The 16334-nt window shown below is 57.9% G+C and overlaps 1 protein-coding gene across 12 annotated transcripts; it reads right to left on the reverse strand.

Moving 5' to 3' along the window:
* Positions 1 to 1668: 1668 nt before the first annotated feature.
* On the reverse strand, positions 1669 to 15606 carry LOC103161811 (zinc finger protein neuro-d4). 12 transcript variants are annotated; one of them, XM_035449415.1, is made up of 12 exons: positions 15521 to 15606; positions 9825 to 9985; positions 9616 to 9723; positions 7838 to 7965; positions 7516 to 7605; positions 6369 to 6447; positions 6017 to 6148; positions 5110 to 5160; positions 4898 to 5017; positions 3578 to 3690; positions 2942 to 3023; positions 1669 to 2795 (listed from the first exon to the last, which is right to left on the reverse strand). In XM_035449415.1, exons 1-12 carry the CDS (start codon positions 15550 to 15552, stop codon positions 2725 to 2727), a joined length of 1167 nt encoding a protein of 388 aa, XP_035305306.1. In that variant the 5' UTR covers positions 15553 to 15606; the 3' UTR covers positions 1669 to 2724. The 12 variants fall into 12 exon arrangements, with proteins under 12 accessions (XP_035305306.1, XP_035305305.1, XP_027286380.1 ...); XM_035449414.1 differs by having other exon boundaries at positions 2942 to 3053; XM_027430579.2 differs by lacking the exon at positions 15521 to 15606 and adding an exon at positions 11769 to 11866 and having other exon boundaries at positions 2942 to 3053.
* Positions 15607 to 16334: the final 728 nt, after the last annotated feature.

The following is a 16334-nucleotide window of genomic DNA, read 5'->3' on the forward strand; positions in this document are numbered from 1 at the left end:
CCAGGCCTCTAGGGGTCAGAGGTAGGAATTACGTGATGAAGCTCCCTCTGCATCCACAAGGGAAGTGTCACCAACACACTCCTGAGACCACGGCCAGGATCAGGTTCTCTGTGGCCCTCCTGGAGGCAAGGTGGGGGCAATTTAAAACTCCGTCTGTGGACACTGAGGCAAACTGATTTCAGACTCAGGAATTCCACGGGAAGATCCCAAGGACCCACTTCCCGAGGGAACACCGCTTCTCTGAACAGGACTTCACCCCCCACAACTAGCTGTCCTTGGCCTCTTTGTGTATGAGTTCAACTCTGGCCCTCTCCGCACCCCTGCCCCCTAAAAATGTCTCCCGAAAGGGTTTGCATCTATCCAGTGGAGAATCAGGCCCTCCCAGCTACTCAGACATCCTCACTCTGCACCCTCCTCGGGGCCCCATCCTCCAGCCCTGCCCTCCCCCCACCAGCCCGGGCCAAGCCGGGAGGAGGGAACCTGGGAACAAACTGTTCTCACATCCTCTCCTGGCCCGGGAGACACACCAACCACCATCTCCCAACACCCCACAACTCACAGGCGCACCCGCAAGCGCACGCCAAGCCCTGATGGCGCCTGCGCTGCCAATAGTCCCTTCCCTCCTTGCCCCAGTTATTCCTGCCCCCCCTCCCCCACCTCTTCTTAGCTTGCCACTCTATCTCTGGCCTCAGCTGGCTGGCACTCCAGATTTCTGTTGTCCCCCACCCCACCCAGTTTTTTTTTTTTTTTTTTAAGAGAAGGCTCACAGTGTAGCCAAGGAGACCTACAGGTCACCATCCTCCTGCCTCAGCCTCCAATGCTGGGATTCTGAGCCACACGGTTTGCTACCATTGCCTTCTAACCAGAAAACACCACCCACCTACCCCCTCATCGCTGTCTATTGTTGCCTGCCTTTTGCTTCCTCCTGACTTGGTAAATTTTCTGCTTCTCTCTCCAAAATGCTGTCCACTTCACCCTCCCCTGGTCTTGCCAGAGCCTGGCCTTTTTTTTTTTTTTTTTTTTTTTTTAAATTTCTGGACTAGTCCTCCATCCTTGTCTCTGTTCTCTTCCCTTGGAATTCTTGGGGGGGGGGGGGCTCTCTCTTCATCTGTGTATCTCTCCGGCTTTGTCCTTTATTCATTCAGTAAATTTGTGACCTCAGAATCCTCCCCCTTCCTGATCAGTGCCCTGGTTCTCCACGCTCACCCCCCACCCCCACCCCCACCCCATGTCTCCTTGAGTCCCTGTATTTCGAGATGTGCTCCTGCCCATCTCCAACTTTAGCCACACCCAGGGCAGGGAATCCCAGGTGACAACCAGCCACGCTGGGGTGCCATCTCCTCACCACAGCCCGGGAGGGGGCTGCCTTCGGGTCTCTCCAGCCCTCCCTTCCCCCCAGCCCGCACTCCCACCTCCCTCTTTGAGCTGCCTCCCGCTGCAGCTGCAGCAGCCCGTTGCTAGGGCAACCACAGCTGGCTGGGTGGGAGCCCCTCACCCCATCCCCCTCTTCTCTGCAGCAAGACAGGGAGGAGCTGGGACAAAGCCAGAGGGAGGCAGGGTGTAGGGGCAAGGGGGTGCGGGCCGGCCACAGTGCTTTCTACCCCAATGAGGCCTCTTGGCTCCCCATCTTGGTGACACCCCAAAGGATGTTAGAGAAGGAGGCAGTCGTGGGTAGAGGGGTCAGGCCCAGTTTAATACACAGAACAAGTTAATTCACAGCAGAGGCAGGCAATAAAGGAGACTTGGTGGCAAGGGGGGCACTCCTGGATTGGGGGTAGACTCCCCCAGACCCTCCGCCTCCCCCACTTGCCGTCTCAATTTCCCTTTTTAAAACCCGAACAACAAACACACACAACCACAAGAAACAACCACACCCCCTCACCACCCCCAAAATGGCTGGATGGGAGGGGGCAGCAGGAGGCAGCCCGGCCTGGCCGGGTAGGGAAGGGGCTGAGAAGAGAGGGAAAAAAATGAGTCCATTGCAATCTGTGCTTCTCGCTGCAGCGGGCTGGCTGCCTGCCTGCCTGCCTGCCTCGCCCCACCGGCCTCCCCCAGCTGCATGCCCCAGGCCTGGCAGGCACCGGGTGGGCGCAGGGTGGGGCTGTCAAGGAGGGGCAGGAAGAGTTCAAAACCATGGTTTCACATCATGCAGTATCCACGGTGGGTCCTGGGGGAGGGCAGTGGGTGGGCACATCGCCCACCTGGCCTGGGTGTGAGGAAGGAATGGTACCCACCTCAGATGGGGGAGTTGAGACAATTGCAACCCCAGAATCGGGGCAGGGAGGGGCCAGTCAGGAAACCGGTAACATTGGTACCCAGCAGACACTCCGCTGTGCCCCTCCACCCAGCCAGGCTTTATAGGACTCTTTGTATATATTAATTTCCTTTTTTTTTTTTTACTTTTTGTCTTTTTCTTTAGAAAAAGGCTTTTCCGTGCCCCCAGATGGCATCCACTACCCCCCTATGCCCGCCCAGAGGCGGGGTATGGCTTTGAGGGGAGCAGAAGCCCCTGGTGCCCATTTGCCAAGGGATGGAGGGGGGCAGGAGGAGCCTTACAGGACCCACCCACCCACAGGGTAACATTCCACTTGCAGAAGAACGCCTTGGTCCCCTCCGTGCTCCACCGCCTCCCTCCCCCTGGGGACACCGGGTGGGAAGAGCCAGGAGCTCCTCGAGGCAGGAAAGTTAGCACCACCCAAAGGTCCTGGAGAAGCAGAGCCAGGCCTAAGTGAGGGTGATGTAGGCAGAGGCCTTCTCTTTCAAGTGCCGAAGACAGAGGTGGCAACTCCAGCTCCCTGCGGGGGAAGCCACAAGACAAAATTAGACTCAAACCGAAGAAGGGCGCCCCCCACCTGTCCCCACCCAGAGCACATGGTCTCTGCCACCAGGAAGACAGAGTTCCAACCCACCCACCCCATGTCTCTCAAACCTCTTCCCTCACCTTCCGGGGGCTCCGCCATGGGAGGGTTCAAGCAGTACATATGGTAACCCCGATCGCAGTCATCACAGAACAGCAACTGGTCCTGGGGGGTGAGACCCGCCCAGCTGGCACCCTGGGGGCATGGGCACCAGAAACCGGGGTGGGGGGGCTGGGGCAGGGGCTAGGTCCCCAGGGGCTCTTCTGAGAGAGCTGGCTCTCCAGTCTGTACTGTGGAGCCCACTGGCCTTGCTTGTCGTCTGGATTTTGTAACTACAGAATACGGAATGATGTTCAGGGGCCCAAAGCAGCTTGGGAGCCACGAGTACACATACATAGGTTCAAATCCTGGCCCTGCCATGTTCTCAGCGTGGTGGCCTCTCAGGCATCACTCTCCCTCCCTGAGCTCAGCAGCCTCTTCTATGTGTAGTGGGAACAACAACAGCAGCCTCAAGGGAGGTTGGGAGGTGTCAGACGGGAAGGGTGTACAGAGACAGGCTCCAGTCAAGGGGCGCTGGTGACAACAGTAACGGATGCTACTGCTGGTCACCCAGGGGCGATGAGCAAGGAAGGCTTTAGGCTTCACGGGCAAAAGCAGCGCAGCCAGGCTGGAGGGGCAGCGGAGGTGTGCCCCGGGAGGTGGGGCAGGCAGGTACTCACGTCGTTCTCCGAGGTGCCACACAGACTGCAAGACTTGCATTCAATGCACTGCCAACGGTAAGTCCGCACCGCTGCGGTCATGTTCACCGTGAACTGTAAACACGAGGGATGCCCTGGGGACCGAGGGGCAGGGGTGCAGTTAGCAGGTCGTTGTACCCCTGGGGAAGTAATGGCTCTATCCCCCACCCCTGACTCAGAGGTCAAGATGAGCTTGGTGGTGGGGACCCTACCCCCAAGACAGACAGACATCCGGAAGCAGGACTGCTGGCAAGCAGCTGTGTGTCGGCCACCACAGTCTCCTACTCAGCCACCATGACAACCACACTCTGCTCCCCAGAATACCATGGCAACCGCATTCCATTACCCACGGTGCTGTGGCAACCGCGTCCTACCACCCACAACACTGTGGCAACCACAGTCTGTTAAAGCACCTCACTCGCACTCGGCGGCCACATTCCAATACCCACAGCAGAGCGGCGGCCAGCCCTCATGTTAACCCCAGCAACGTGGCAGCCGCCTTCTCCCAGCCAGGATGCTATAGCAACCGCTTCCATGAAACCAAAGGCCATGCCACACAAGGCACCAGCAAACAAACCGCCACTGACAATAAATACTTTCAGTGTTAGTCTGTTCTCCCAAAGCAGCACAGACACACCTGTGGCCACTGCACACAGCACTTCCCACAGCGCCCAACACCCACAGCCACTGTCCACAGAGCCCGACAGCCACTGCCCATAACACCCAACAGTTACAACTACTTCCCACAGAGCCAGACACCAACAGCCCACACAGCCTGACAGCCAGAGCTACTGCCCACACTGCCCAAAGGCCAGTAGCCACGTCCCCACAGCCACTACCCATGGCATCTCACAGCCATGGTCCACCATGCCGTAACAATCACATTCCGTTGTATTAAATTGCCAAGACAACCCATACTGCAACAACCACAATCCATTACCCATGCTACTACCCATGAGACCTCCATGAGAAACCACATTCTATTAACCACAGTTCTAGTCTGTTCTCTACAGCAACCAGGTGGTGCAATTCATTACTCCCGTACCTCAGTCCCCCTACCCACAATGCCTCTGCGGCTTCTGTCCATTCTCCATACCAGGAAGACACAAAGCCATGACACCTCATACTGTTCCTACATTGATCCCGCTCAGCTTCCCACAGTCCTTAGCAGCAGGGGCAGCCCCTAGGCTCTGCCAAACTACTGTGCCCTGGGGTCTTTACTCCCTTGCCTCCCATTCCCCAAATTTGAATTCTGGGGTGTCCCCTCCCCTGCATCTTCCAGGAAAATGTGGTGAGTGTCACCTGATCGCCCACAATCTGCACAGGAGATGAGGTCCTCGGGACACCCAGTCTTCTTGGAGCCCCCCAGGCAAAAGTCACAGTAGCCATTGGGGATGACAGTGCCGTCTGGTGCTTTCTTGGCTGAAAGACAGCAGGCAGCGGTGGGCACGGGACAGGTGGGCACCCTAGTCAAAGACTGCTGCAAACGTCAGGGTGGAGGGAGGTGCCCCTACCTGTGTGTTTCCTCTGTGCCTCAGGGACCCAGGCCAATTCTTTGTAAAACTCTGGGGGTGGGGGGACAGAAAGGGGCTCTTACTATAGGCAAGGTCCCATCTGTCCCCAGCCTCAGCCCCAGGGGTGGACTTTTGGCCCAGGCACTGGGAAGCAGCAAAAACAGCTGGGGAAGGGGCAAATCTCACCCAAACTTGGCGTAACTCTATGTTCTCTTTATTTGGGTGAGTGTGGGCAAGAGGTATAACCTTAGCAAAAGACCATGACTGCCTCCCCGTCACGTGTGTGCACCCTCAAGTCAGCTTGCCTGGCTGGGCCACCAGTTAGCAGGCAGTTCTGCAAGACCTGGTAAGGAGACCTATTCAGGAGGACACAAGAGCACAGGAGGTTCTGGGCCTGGCCTGAGGCTGCTGAGGAGCTCACTCTGAGGGGCAGGTGAGAGACAGCTCCCTTCCCCCATGGCTCAGCTGTCATGGCATGGAACGGGTGTGGGTGGGTGTCAAGAACCCTGGGGGCCACAGACCTTGCCCCTGGACCTAGCATAGCAGAGAAGGGAAAAAGGGAGGCCCAGAGAGGGAGAGGAGTTATCTATCACCCCCCCCAAGCTCTAATTGAAACAATAAATCAGACCCAGAAATATTATGCCCGGGCAGGGAGTGAGGGAGAGAATGAGAGAGAGAGAGAGAGAGAGAGAGAGAGAGAGAGAGAGAGAGAGAGAGAGATGGTTGGTTGTCATGGCAACCCCAGAGCCAGCATCCCTATGGTCGGTGGGGGAGGGAACCGTTAGGCTGGAGATTTTCCAGAAATGTCTAATGAGCCCCCACCTCCCTTCCCCAGCCACTACCAGGCTCCATTGCCCCCACCGCACACCCAGGCATCTCCCCCACCAGCCCTGGCCCTCCAACTCACGTTTATGGTTGTTTTTCCGGTGGAAAGGCAGGGCGTGGCGCTCAGTGTGCTCCTCCCCCTCCTCCTCAGCCAGGTGGGTGTGGGTGTAATGGTAGCTGAGCCCTGGTCGGTTTTTATACCTCTTCCCACAGACTGAAGAGTGAGTGAGTGGGTAGTTGTCAGACACCAAGGCCGCCGCCTCCACCCTGGCCTCCAGGATCATACCATCCATCCCCTCTCCCAAAGAACACTCCCTTTCCCCAAGAGCCATTACCAGAACAAGGGCCATAATGTGTGAGGTCACTGGGCGCCCCGCACCCCGCACCCCCCACCCCCGCCCGCTTCCTCTCTCTTTCCCCTCTGCAGAACTCACTATCACAGACGTACGGCTTGTCTCGGTCCTCCAGGGAAGCAGTGTCCTGGCGTTTCCTAAGACCGCCAATGCCATATGCCTGCAAGGAGGAGGGTTAGGAGTAAGGAGCCCAGAAAACCAGGGAAAGGCTCCTCATTCTTGGGTTTTTTTGAGTTTGGTTGTTGTTGCTGTCAGAGGCAGGGTCTCACTGTGTAGCCCTGGCTGTCCTGGAACTCACTATGTAGAAGAGGCTGGCCATGCAGTGACCTTCTGCCTCTGGATTATGGGTTTGCTGCCATGCTTTATTGGGCTTCTTCACTTAGACTTGAAAGTCAAACTGGAAAACAATTTAATTTTCTTTTCAGTCTTGGGGTTTGGCTCAGTGATAGAGCAGTTGTCATGTGAGTATGAAACTCTGGGTTCCATCTGCACCCCACAACAGCAAGTCAACCTGCACATGAAACTGAGCAAACTTTCTAGCTATAAGTCTTCGACTTCTCTCAGTACAAACATGAAGATAATTCTTTTTGTCGTTGCTGTTTGGCTGTCCCTGGCTGTCCTGGAGCTCACTATATAGATCAGACTGGCCTTGAACTCACAGAGATCCTCTTTTCTTGGCCTCTCTAGTGCTGAGATTAAAGGTGTGCTCTAACACATTTTTATTGCTTTTACTGGAGATTTTTGTTTTGGTTTTGTTTTGCTTGTGACAGGGTTTCTCTTAGTAGCCCTAGCTGTCCCGGAACTCACTCTGTAGACCAGGCTAGCCTCAAACTCACAGAGATCCCACCTGCCTCTGCCTCCTGAGTGCTGGCATAAAGGGCATCCAGTAGAAGATTTTGGGTTGTTCTGTGTTGTGTGTACGGGAGGGAGTGGTTATTTGGGTGGTTGGTTTGGGTTAGAATTTTTTTTTTATTTCTCTTTGCACAGGGTCTCTGGTATGTAGTTTAGAATAGTCTGGAATTCACTTGTCTCAAACTTGAGGCAGCTCTCCTGCCTCAGCCTCCCAGGCACTGGGACTCTGTGTGTGGAGGACCACACCCAGCTCTGCAGACAGGTCTGATCCACAGCGCAAGCTTTTTTTTTTTGGAAATGTTTATAATCCACTGAGTCTCTACTCCTACATACAGCTCTGGGGAGGAGGTGGTGGGGAGAAGCTTCCGGAAGATACCTTTCCTTTGGCCCTGTTCTTCCTCCTGGGAATGTCTTCCTCCAAGTCTTCTACCTCGAGATCATGCGGAAACTCCAGCAACTGCTGTTTCTGGGCCCAGTAGAAGGGAGATTGGGGGGTCAAGAAGGTGGGGGCACTGGTGTGCAGCAGGTGGGGCGGGAGAGCGAGTCAGGGAGCCTTCTACAAGCAGCGGTGTTTCTGGGAGGATGGAGACGTAGGGTACCCAGAGGCCCTATGGAGCCAGGTGGTTCAGAGCAGGAAGGCCAAGTGGTGACAGGTGACAGGGTGAGAGCGGCCCTGCAGTCAGGGTGGGAGCTCCTACCTGACAGTCCATGATGGTCTCCTCTTCCTTCAGCTCTACTTTCTTCTCTCCTGTCTCGGCACACAGCAGAGCCTCGAGGACTGGCCCTTCCGGAAGGCCACCCTCCTTCTTCAGGGGTACCTCACAATCTGGGAACAGTCCACAGGGAAAGCAGTGTCAATCGAGGAGACTGTTGCAGAGTGCCCAGGTTGCAGTGGGGGGTGGTGGGGGGCGTTGCAGTGCAGAAGGTTGCAGAGGGGTTGGGGGGCAAGGCCAAGACAGACACAGGCATGGTTCTTGTGGCAGTGACAGGTTCTCCCTCACCCAGCATACACTCAGCCAACAAGGACATAAAGATTCAACCTCAGGCCCTGGAAAGTGTACCCAGATCCTGGGGAGACACAGCCACACCCTCAGCTCTACTCAATAAAAAAAAGACAAGGCCAGAATGCTGAATATATCCAGAAACCCTCAGAAACAATATAGGCCCTCGTAAACAGCTGTGTAGTCAAAGTCCAGCCCTCAGACACACCCAAAGAAAGTTAAACATTTGAATAGGATACACACAGACACACACACACACACACACACACACACACACACACACACGCAGGACATGCAGATAGGTGGTCAGACACACCAGACCTTCGAATATAGCTGCACACTCAGAAGACATACAATTAAACCCTGGGTACTCAGAAGGAGATGGCAGAGCCACAAATAGATCTGGACCCACATTAATTAGGAAGACCCAGGCCCTATGATATACCTGGACACTCACAGACATACACAGAGAAACACAGGTAGTCTACTTGAAAAGTCTCACACATACACACAGGAAGACACAGCCAGCCTGCACTCCTGATATAAGAACAACACACACACACACACACACACACACACACACAGAGGAGACACATGGGGGGGGGGACACACCTGCGTCTGCCCTTCATGAACACACACTTGGGAAAGCACTAACTCCAGTCAGTCTATGAACTAGCACACACCTCAAGAAGCACCTAACACAGAAACAAGCCGAAAATCTCCATAGCAATTTCTCAGCATCAGGACCCCAGCAGGACATTCTGGTGGAACCATATATACCCCCAGAAGAGGTAGATATACACAGTCCCAGCACACACACACACACACACACACACACACACACACACACACACTTGGAAACACCTAGAAAGAAACAGGCATTCTAAAACACTCAGCAACAGTTACAATGAGACACTCAACTCAGTGGTTCTCAACTTTCCCAACGCTGTGACCCTTTAATACAGTTCCTCATGTTGTAATGACCCCCCAACCACAAAATTATTTCGTGGCTACTTCATAACTTTAATTTTGCTACCCTTATGAATCGTAATGTAAATGCCTGGTATACAGGATACCGGATACGCAACCCCAAAACACAGGTTGAGAAACACTACTAAGTCATCCAAACACACAGGGAGATAGCCAGATGCCCTCCAGCACCCACAGAAAGAAACACAGCGGGACATGGGCGTACCCCGGCTCACAGGGGAGCGCACACAGTTATCTATCTAGACACAGATAAAAGGATGTCCTCCGTACACCTGCTCGCCACGGCCCACACAGCAGGTACATCTGGAAGCTCAGAAACTCAAAGGAAGTAACTCAAGACACGGGGAGGGGGGGGACGACGACGACACAGATAGCCTGTTGTGGAGACACCCAGGGGAAATAAAGGCTACATTCTGGCTGACAGCAGTGGGGCTGAGGACTTCGATGGGGGCCACAGCGGGCGCAGGGGCCACAGCTCCACCCACCGATCTTGTACTCGCAGGGCCGCAGCCTGGGGTCCTCCAGGATGTTGAGTCTCCGTTTCTTCCTCCAACAGCGGGCGGGGTAAGTGTAGATCTGTCCTGGGGCCAGACCTGGAGGAGAGGGAGGGATGGAGGGAGAGGGAGGGAGGGCGGCAGTGAGCGTGCGGCCCCGGGACGCAGGCCCCGCCCCGCCCCAGCCTCGCGGCGGGTACCAGGCCCGCGGTGGGTCTTCTCCATCCAGATGTAGCAGTTGTTCTGGGCCACGCCGGTCTGCGAGTCGAGAAAGGGCAGGCGCAGGCTGCGCTCGGCGCACAGGCGCGCGTTGTAGCTGCGGCAGTGCTCGATGGCCTCCCGGTAGAAGTCCTCGCCGAGGCTGAGGGGGGCGGGCGAGCAGCGGGCGAGCGGCTGTCAGCCAGGGAGGTCCAGCACCCTCCACCACCACCCCCCCCCCCACGCCCCGGGCCTCCCGTTCCCGCCGCCGCCGGTCCGCAAAGGGCGAACCAGCCAGGGCCCCCTCCCCCTCCTCCTCCTCCCATCCCTGGGGACCCGGGGGCGGGGCGGGGTGCTGGCTGGCTGGCTGGCTGGCTGGGAGGCCGCTACCTGGAACTTGATTATGTCTCAGGTTAAGTAAGAAGTGTGTTCACAGAGCGAAACGCAGCAGCAGCAGCAGCAGCAGCAGCGGGACCCATGCACACACGAACGTAGCCAAACACCCAAAACAAACAAATCGCACATGGCCACACGGGATTCACACACAAAGGGAAACATATCCCAAAATTCACAAAGGAGAAGCAAACACATTCACACACACACAGACACACAGACACACAGACTGGGGTCAGAAACAGGCCATAAAACTACCTCTGCACGCCACGCATCCAGAGACCCCCAAGATAAACACATTGTCCACAAAGCCCCCCGGCGTGGCAACGTACTACGCGCAAACGTCGCAACAGTCGCACGGTGTCCAAAGCGGCTTGCCCACACACCTCTCTCCAAAGACACGGGGTGTCAAACACACGATACAAAGAGACCACGCAGTCACACGCGCGCACGCTCACACCCGGGGGGAAACGCGACCCCAAACTCGAAGCGCATTCCCAAGCACAGGTACACGCCTCGGAGACGGAGGGACAGCCAGGTCCGCCCGTGCTCGCACCCAGCCTCACACCTCCCCGTGCAAAGACGCAGCCTCGAGGGTGCAGCCTCAGCAGACGCGCGCGCACACACTCGGAGGGGACCCGAATGCCCAGATGGGCACCGTGCAGAATAAAAGAGACAACCATACGCACATACCCACACATCCGGCCAGAAAACAAAACAAAAAAGCAACGCACAAGTCGCACAACACACTCCACGCCCCAAGACAAAGGTAGCGTGGGCTCGACTCGCGTGTACTCAGGTTCCCTACGCCGCTTCCCCCTCTTGCAGACCGTGGCATCCCCGGGAGGGGACATGACCCCCGTCCCCTGGAAGCCCTGGGGGACCCCTCCCCCACGCCCTGCACCCGCCCCGGACATCACCCTTGCCAGACACCCGCAGTCACACACGCTCGCACCCCCGCTCGCTCGCTCGCACACGGTGACAGCCCCCTGACACCCCACCGGCCCCACCCCCAGCGGCCACACACACACACACACACACACACACACACACACACACACACACACACACAGAGACACGCACACGCGCGCGCGCGCGGCCGCGCAGACCCGCCCCCGCCTCCCACTCGCCCCGCTCGCCCGCTCGCCCGCCCGCACCACCTCAGGGGGCCGGGGATGACCGTGGCCATCTTGCTCCCCGGGTCCTGCCCCCAGCAGGTCCCTGCCGGGTCGGTCCTCCCAGCGGTCGGGCGGGCGCTGAGGCCGCCCATCCATTCATTCCCGGGGGGCGGGAGCACGCGGATCTCAGCCAATCAGGACGGCGGGGCGGGGCGCCCGGGCCATGCCGGGAGTGGTAGTCCCCCCGCGGGTCCTCTAACCCGGGGCACCGGGGGATGGAGGATCACGCAGTCCCCGGTCCCACGTGCACAGACGCATGCACGCACACACGCGCACGTGGCCGCTTACACACAGCCACGCTCGGCTCGCAGGCTCTCACACACCCCACCTTCACTCACGCCCCGCCACAGGCGCCCAGACCTCGCCAGTGCCCACCCAGCCGTGTCACCAGCATGCCGGAGTTGACGCCACCTCTCCCACCATGCCCTCCAAACTCTGGAGCACCCATCGTGTCCCAGGGCTGACTGTCGCGGTCGGTCACCCGGGTCCACTCCTCCGCAGGACTACAGGACTGTCGTCATCCTTCCCGGGCTCAGATCCTCGCTGATAGGACCTCGGGCACATGACTTAACCTTTCTGGGCCTGTCTCCTCCTTTAGAAAATAGTTATAACACCTCATCGGACTGAAGAGTAGATGAGTGACAGGGTAAGTGGCTGCTTTCGTGACAGAATCCTACTGTCCAGCTCAAGCTGGCCTCAAACTATAGTTCTCCTGCCTCTGCCTCCCTGAGGTGTGTGAAACCACACCAGTCGCTGTAAAGTGTTTTCAAAGATACATAGCAGGGCTTGGGGGTGGTTCTGGTAAAAGAAAGTGATCGAGAGCCCATGGGTTCAATCGCAGTCCCACATGAAGAAATAGTACCTGGCAAGTACTAATAAATCCATTTATTCCACAGAGAAGACATCTACAAAGAGGATCTGACACGTACCAAGGCATAAAGTGGTTACGCCGCTCTAGAAAGAATAATGCCTGCCCGCCCTAGTAGGTGTCCAACAAATATACGTTGAGTGGTTACTTAACATTTGCTTAACACAGCTCTCCCCAGACTAAACTATTACTGTCCTTATTTTCCAGACGAGGACTTTGAGATCTGGAGGAGAAACCTTACCTGTTCTCTGCCCCTGACTGCTGTCTGAAGGTAGCACTGAAAGACGAAAGATTCATTCACCTGGTCCCTTCCACTCTTCTCCCTCGGCATCCACACACCCTATCCTCCTAACAGAACCCCAGCGAAGAGCTGACCTACCGAGTCTCTCTCTCTCCCTCTCTCTCTCTCTCTCTCTCTCTCTCTCTCTCTCTCTCTCTCTCTCTCTCTCTCACACACACACACACACACACACACACACACACACCCTCTGGGGAATAACTTAGCACTCTGATTTGAGTGGCTGCATAAATTAGCATATCAAGTGTTAATACAAATACCCCGTTGTCCAGCAGGGGGTGTTCCACCCACCGGGCTAAGACTCAAGATTTCCTGAACTACACACACCCCCAATCTTAACTCCCTGCCACAAATGTCCCCAAGTCATTCAAGACCTTGACCCACCCCTTCCCCAGCGTAGGTAGGGCATCTGATTCACTTCCTGCCCGGAATTAAAAGAGGGATGCTGGTGCCCCCTCACTCAGCCTCCTCTCCACACCCCAGTGCTGCCCCCCCCATGCACCATGTCATGATATGCCCTTTCCTTCAGCTCAGAGGGTCCCTACCACCATTCTCTCACCTCCATCGCCCACCAGATCCCCAGCACCCTCCGCAACCGGCTCCACACCTCTATCTTCACCCTGCCCTCACACCCCTGCCCCAGGTCGGGTCCTCACTTGAGTGTAGTAGGTGTGTCACCTCAGAAGTCCCAGCTGCCGCTAGGAAAGGGCCTGGCTGCCCTTTCCTCGCCCATCGCCATCACAGACTCTTCTCCACCCACTCTCCTCAGAGCTAGCCTCCCAGTCCTCTCAGTTGCCCAAGCAATGCTCCTGCTCCAGAGTCCAGTGCCCTGTGTTATAATATTAGTCACTCTTTACACCCACAGCAACAGCCAATACTTTGGGTCAGTGCTTTAGAAAGATGGCTGGCCTCTCTAGTGAGGTCCGGTGGCTCAGATAGCAGCCTAGCTAGCATTCAGAGAGCTGAGACGGGAAGCTTGCTTGAGTTTGAGGGCAGCCTGTGCTAGAGAGTTCTTAAGAGTTTGTCTTAAAAACAAACAAACAAAACTAAAAAGCCCAACACGGTGGCACACAAGCAAAAAGTCCAAGCCCCTGTAAGATCATGTCTGCTAAATAACTCGGCGACCCCTGTGAACCTCACTGCTGCCCCCGTGAGGTGATACAAACAGTTATGCCGCCCAACCCACACTCGGTAACACTGAGGCCCAGAGCAGGAAACCAAAGGCTTCAAGCCCAGTGTGAATTCAGGCAGGAAGAGCTAAAGCGGGTGCCAGCGGGCTCGCCTTCCCGAGGGGATTTGGCTCTAGCCCCAGAAGGCCTGGAGCGCACTATATAAGCCAAGCTGGCAGAGATCCCCCTGTGTCTGCCTCCCTAGGGCTGGGGTTAAAGGCGTGTGCCACCACGACCTGTGGCTCTGGCACTCCTTAGGGACGAGTGTGCCCCCAATTCCAGCCCAATAGGCCCCTTGGAAAGTAACCAGAAGAGACCCTGGCCATTCAGTCCCCTCTGACTGTCCTCCACGCTCCTGCAGAGTGCCAAACATGTTCCCTCCAACCTGTCTACAGACCCACCAACCCAGACTGGAACTCCAGTGTCCACCGATTTCGGGGTGTCCCTCCAAAAGGGAAGCACAATTCGTTACCATTGCCCTCCCCCTCGCACTGACCCAGGCACCAGACGGTCTCCCTTGTAGGCGTGTGCCTGTGAATCCCTGCCCCCCCCAACTCTCATCCCCCTCCCCATCCCAGAAACAGAAGCAACTGGGGAGGGGTTTTGGTTCCAACGACCCTTCCGTAGGTGGATGGGGGTTGGAGGCACACGCCCCCTGTCACCCCAGCGCTCCAGGCTCAAGGTCAAGTCTGTAAGTGCGGGCGGTGGGGAGAGGGGGGGAGACAGCCCCGGCCCCTTTGTGCGGCGCCCGCCGCGGGCGCTCGCCCTCCGCCTCCTCCGCCCGGTCGGGAGCGGGGGAGGGGAGTGCCGCTCTCCTGCAGGGAGCGAGGGCGGGAGCGGCCACGCTCCTGTCACTCGTAGCCGGCTGTCACCGCCAGGGAAAGAGGGGGTGTTGGTGGCGGTGGGAGAGCGCTGGGACCCGGGGGTCCGGGATCCCCGGGAAGGACGGAGAGAGGGAGGCATAAAAAGGAGAAGGCGGCGTCGGGTGGCAAGGAGCGGGGAGAGGCTGGCCTCCAACCCAGGCGTCCGGGTTCCTAGTCCCCGGGCCCAGCGGGCGGCCAGCGCTCAAAGGAGAGCAGCGACGAGCCAAAAGGGAGGGAATTCCGGGAGAGGGAGGCGCTCGCGGAACCGGCTCCCGAGGCACGGGTCCTCAAAGGGATGGGAGGCGCTCGCGTTCGATGGGTATGGGCGGGGAGAAGGAGGGTGGCCACGGTCCGAGCCGACACAGACGTCGGGACTGGGAGGTCTTGGAAACCCGGGAGCAAAGAGAGGAGGCGGCAAGGACTCAAACGGGGATGCTCCCAGCTCCCACTCTGCAGCCGCGGGGCTCCGGGAGAAAGACCCGACAAGAGGACGGTGCTCTGGCGAGGGCAATGGGCGGTGAGGAGCCTGAGGATCCAGGTCGGTACTTAGAGGTTGGCACCTCCCACCCGCCCGGGGCAGGGCAGTCAGTCGTGCACCCGCCCCAAGACGCCGGGGAGCAGAGGTGGAGTAGGCGAGCGAAGCCCCTACCCCCACTCTGGGTGGGGACACGGCCTCCGCCACCCCCTAGCCCGCGCCACATTCCTTCAGTGACAGCGACAAAGAGGAGCCCTCGCGACCCACCAGAGCTCCCATACCTAACCCCAGGGGGCGGAGGGCTTGCAGGGGAGCGGGGGGGGGGCGCACAGGGGGTCCCCGAGTACCACCCCTACCATCCACGCGCTGCGTCCCCCACCCCAGCCCCGGGGAGCGCTGGGGGAGGATCGGCTCCTGGGTGAGGGGGGTCCAGCCTGGGGAGGGGGACACTCACGACTTGAGCGGGTTCTGAATGGCGGTGGCCATGGCCCGCTCGGCTGGGCCGCCTCCGGCCCGGGGCGCTGCTGCCGCCGCCGCCGCCGCCGCGCCGCCGCCGCGCTGCCGCCGCCGCGCGCGGGGCCCAGCCCGGCCTGCGCCGCCCGCTCTGCCGCCCAGCGCGCTACGATTTCATTCATTCTTGGGGCTGCGGCGCGAGCGAAGCGGGGCGGACCGGGGGCGGGGCTCAGCCAATCCCCGCGCCTCCCAGCGCACGACGGGACCTGGAGTCTAGGGGCGCACGGCGGCGCCCGAGGGCGCCCCTGCAGGGACTACACGTCCCAGGGGCCGTTGGGAGGATGGCGAACCCATTGGTTGCTAGGGATACAAGGAGGGGCTGGGTATCCCTCCAGAGCATCCTTCCTTCCCATTCTGGGGATGCTTGGTTCCCAGATGGGGCTTCCTCCACTATCTAGTTCAGTACACCGCCACCGCCACCCCCAAGGGATGTGGATGACCCACAGGGTGTGTGGAATATTTTTTTTTTCCTGTGCCTGCTTGTCTGAGTGGCTCTAACCTGTAAAGCTATCCTGGAACAGATGGGTTTGATCAATGTCTTTGTTCATTGACTGAGCACCTATGGTCAGCACTCTGCTAAGCCCTGGGAACATAGCAAGAAGTTCAGATTCTAGTGCTGGAGAGGTAGCTCAGCAGTTAAGAGTTCTTCCTGTGCTTCCAAAGGACCCAGGTTCGGGTCCCAGCACCCTCTGTGGGCTGGCCACAATCACCTGTAACCCCAGCTTCAGGGGTCTGACATTCTCTTCTGGCCTCTG

This window comes from Cricetulus griseus, chromosome 9, assembly GCF_003668045.3.
Source record: "Cricetulus griseus strain 17A/GY chromosome 9, alternate assembly CriGri-PICRH-1.0, whole genome shotgun sequence".
Lineage (NCBI taxonomy): Eukaryota > Metazoa > Chordata > Mammalia > Rodentia > Cricetidae > Cricetulus > Cricetulus griseus.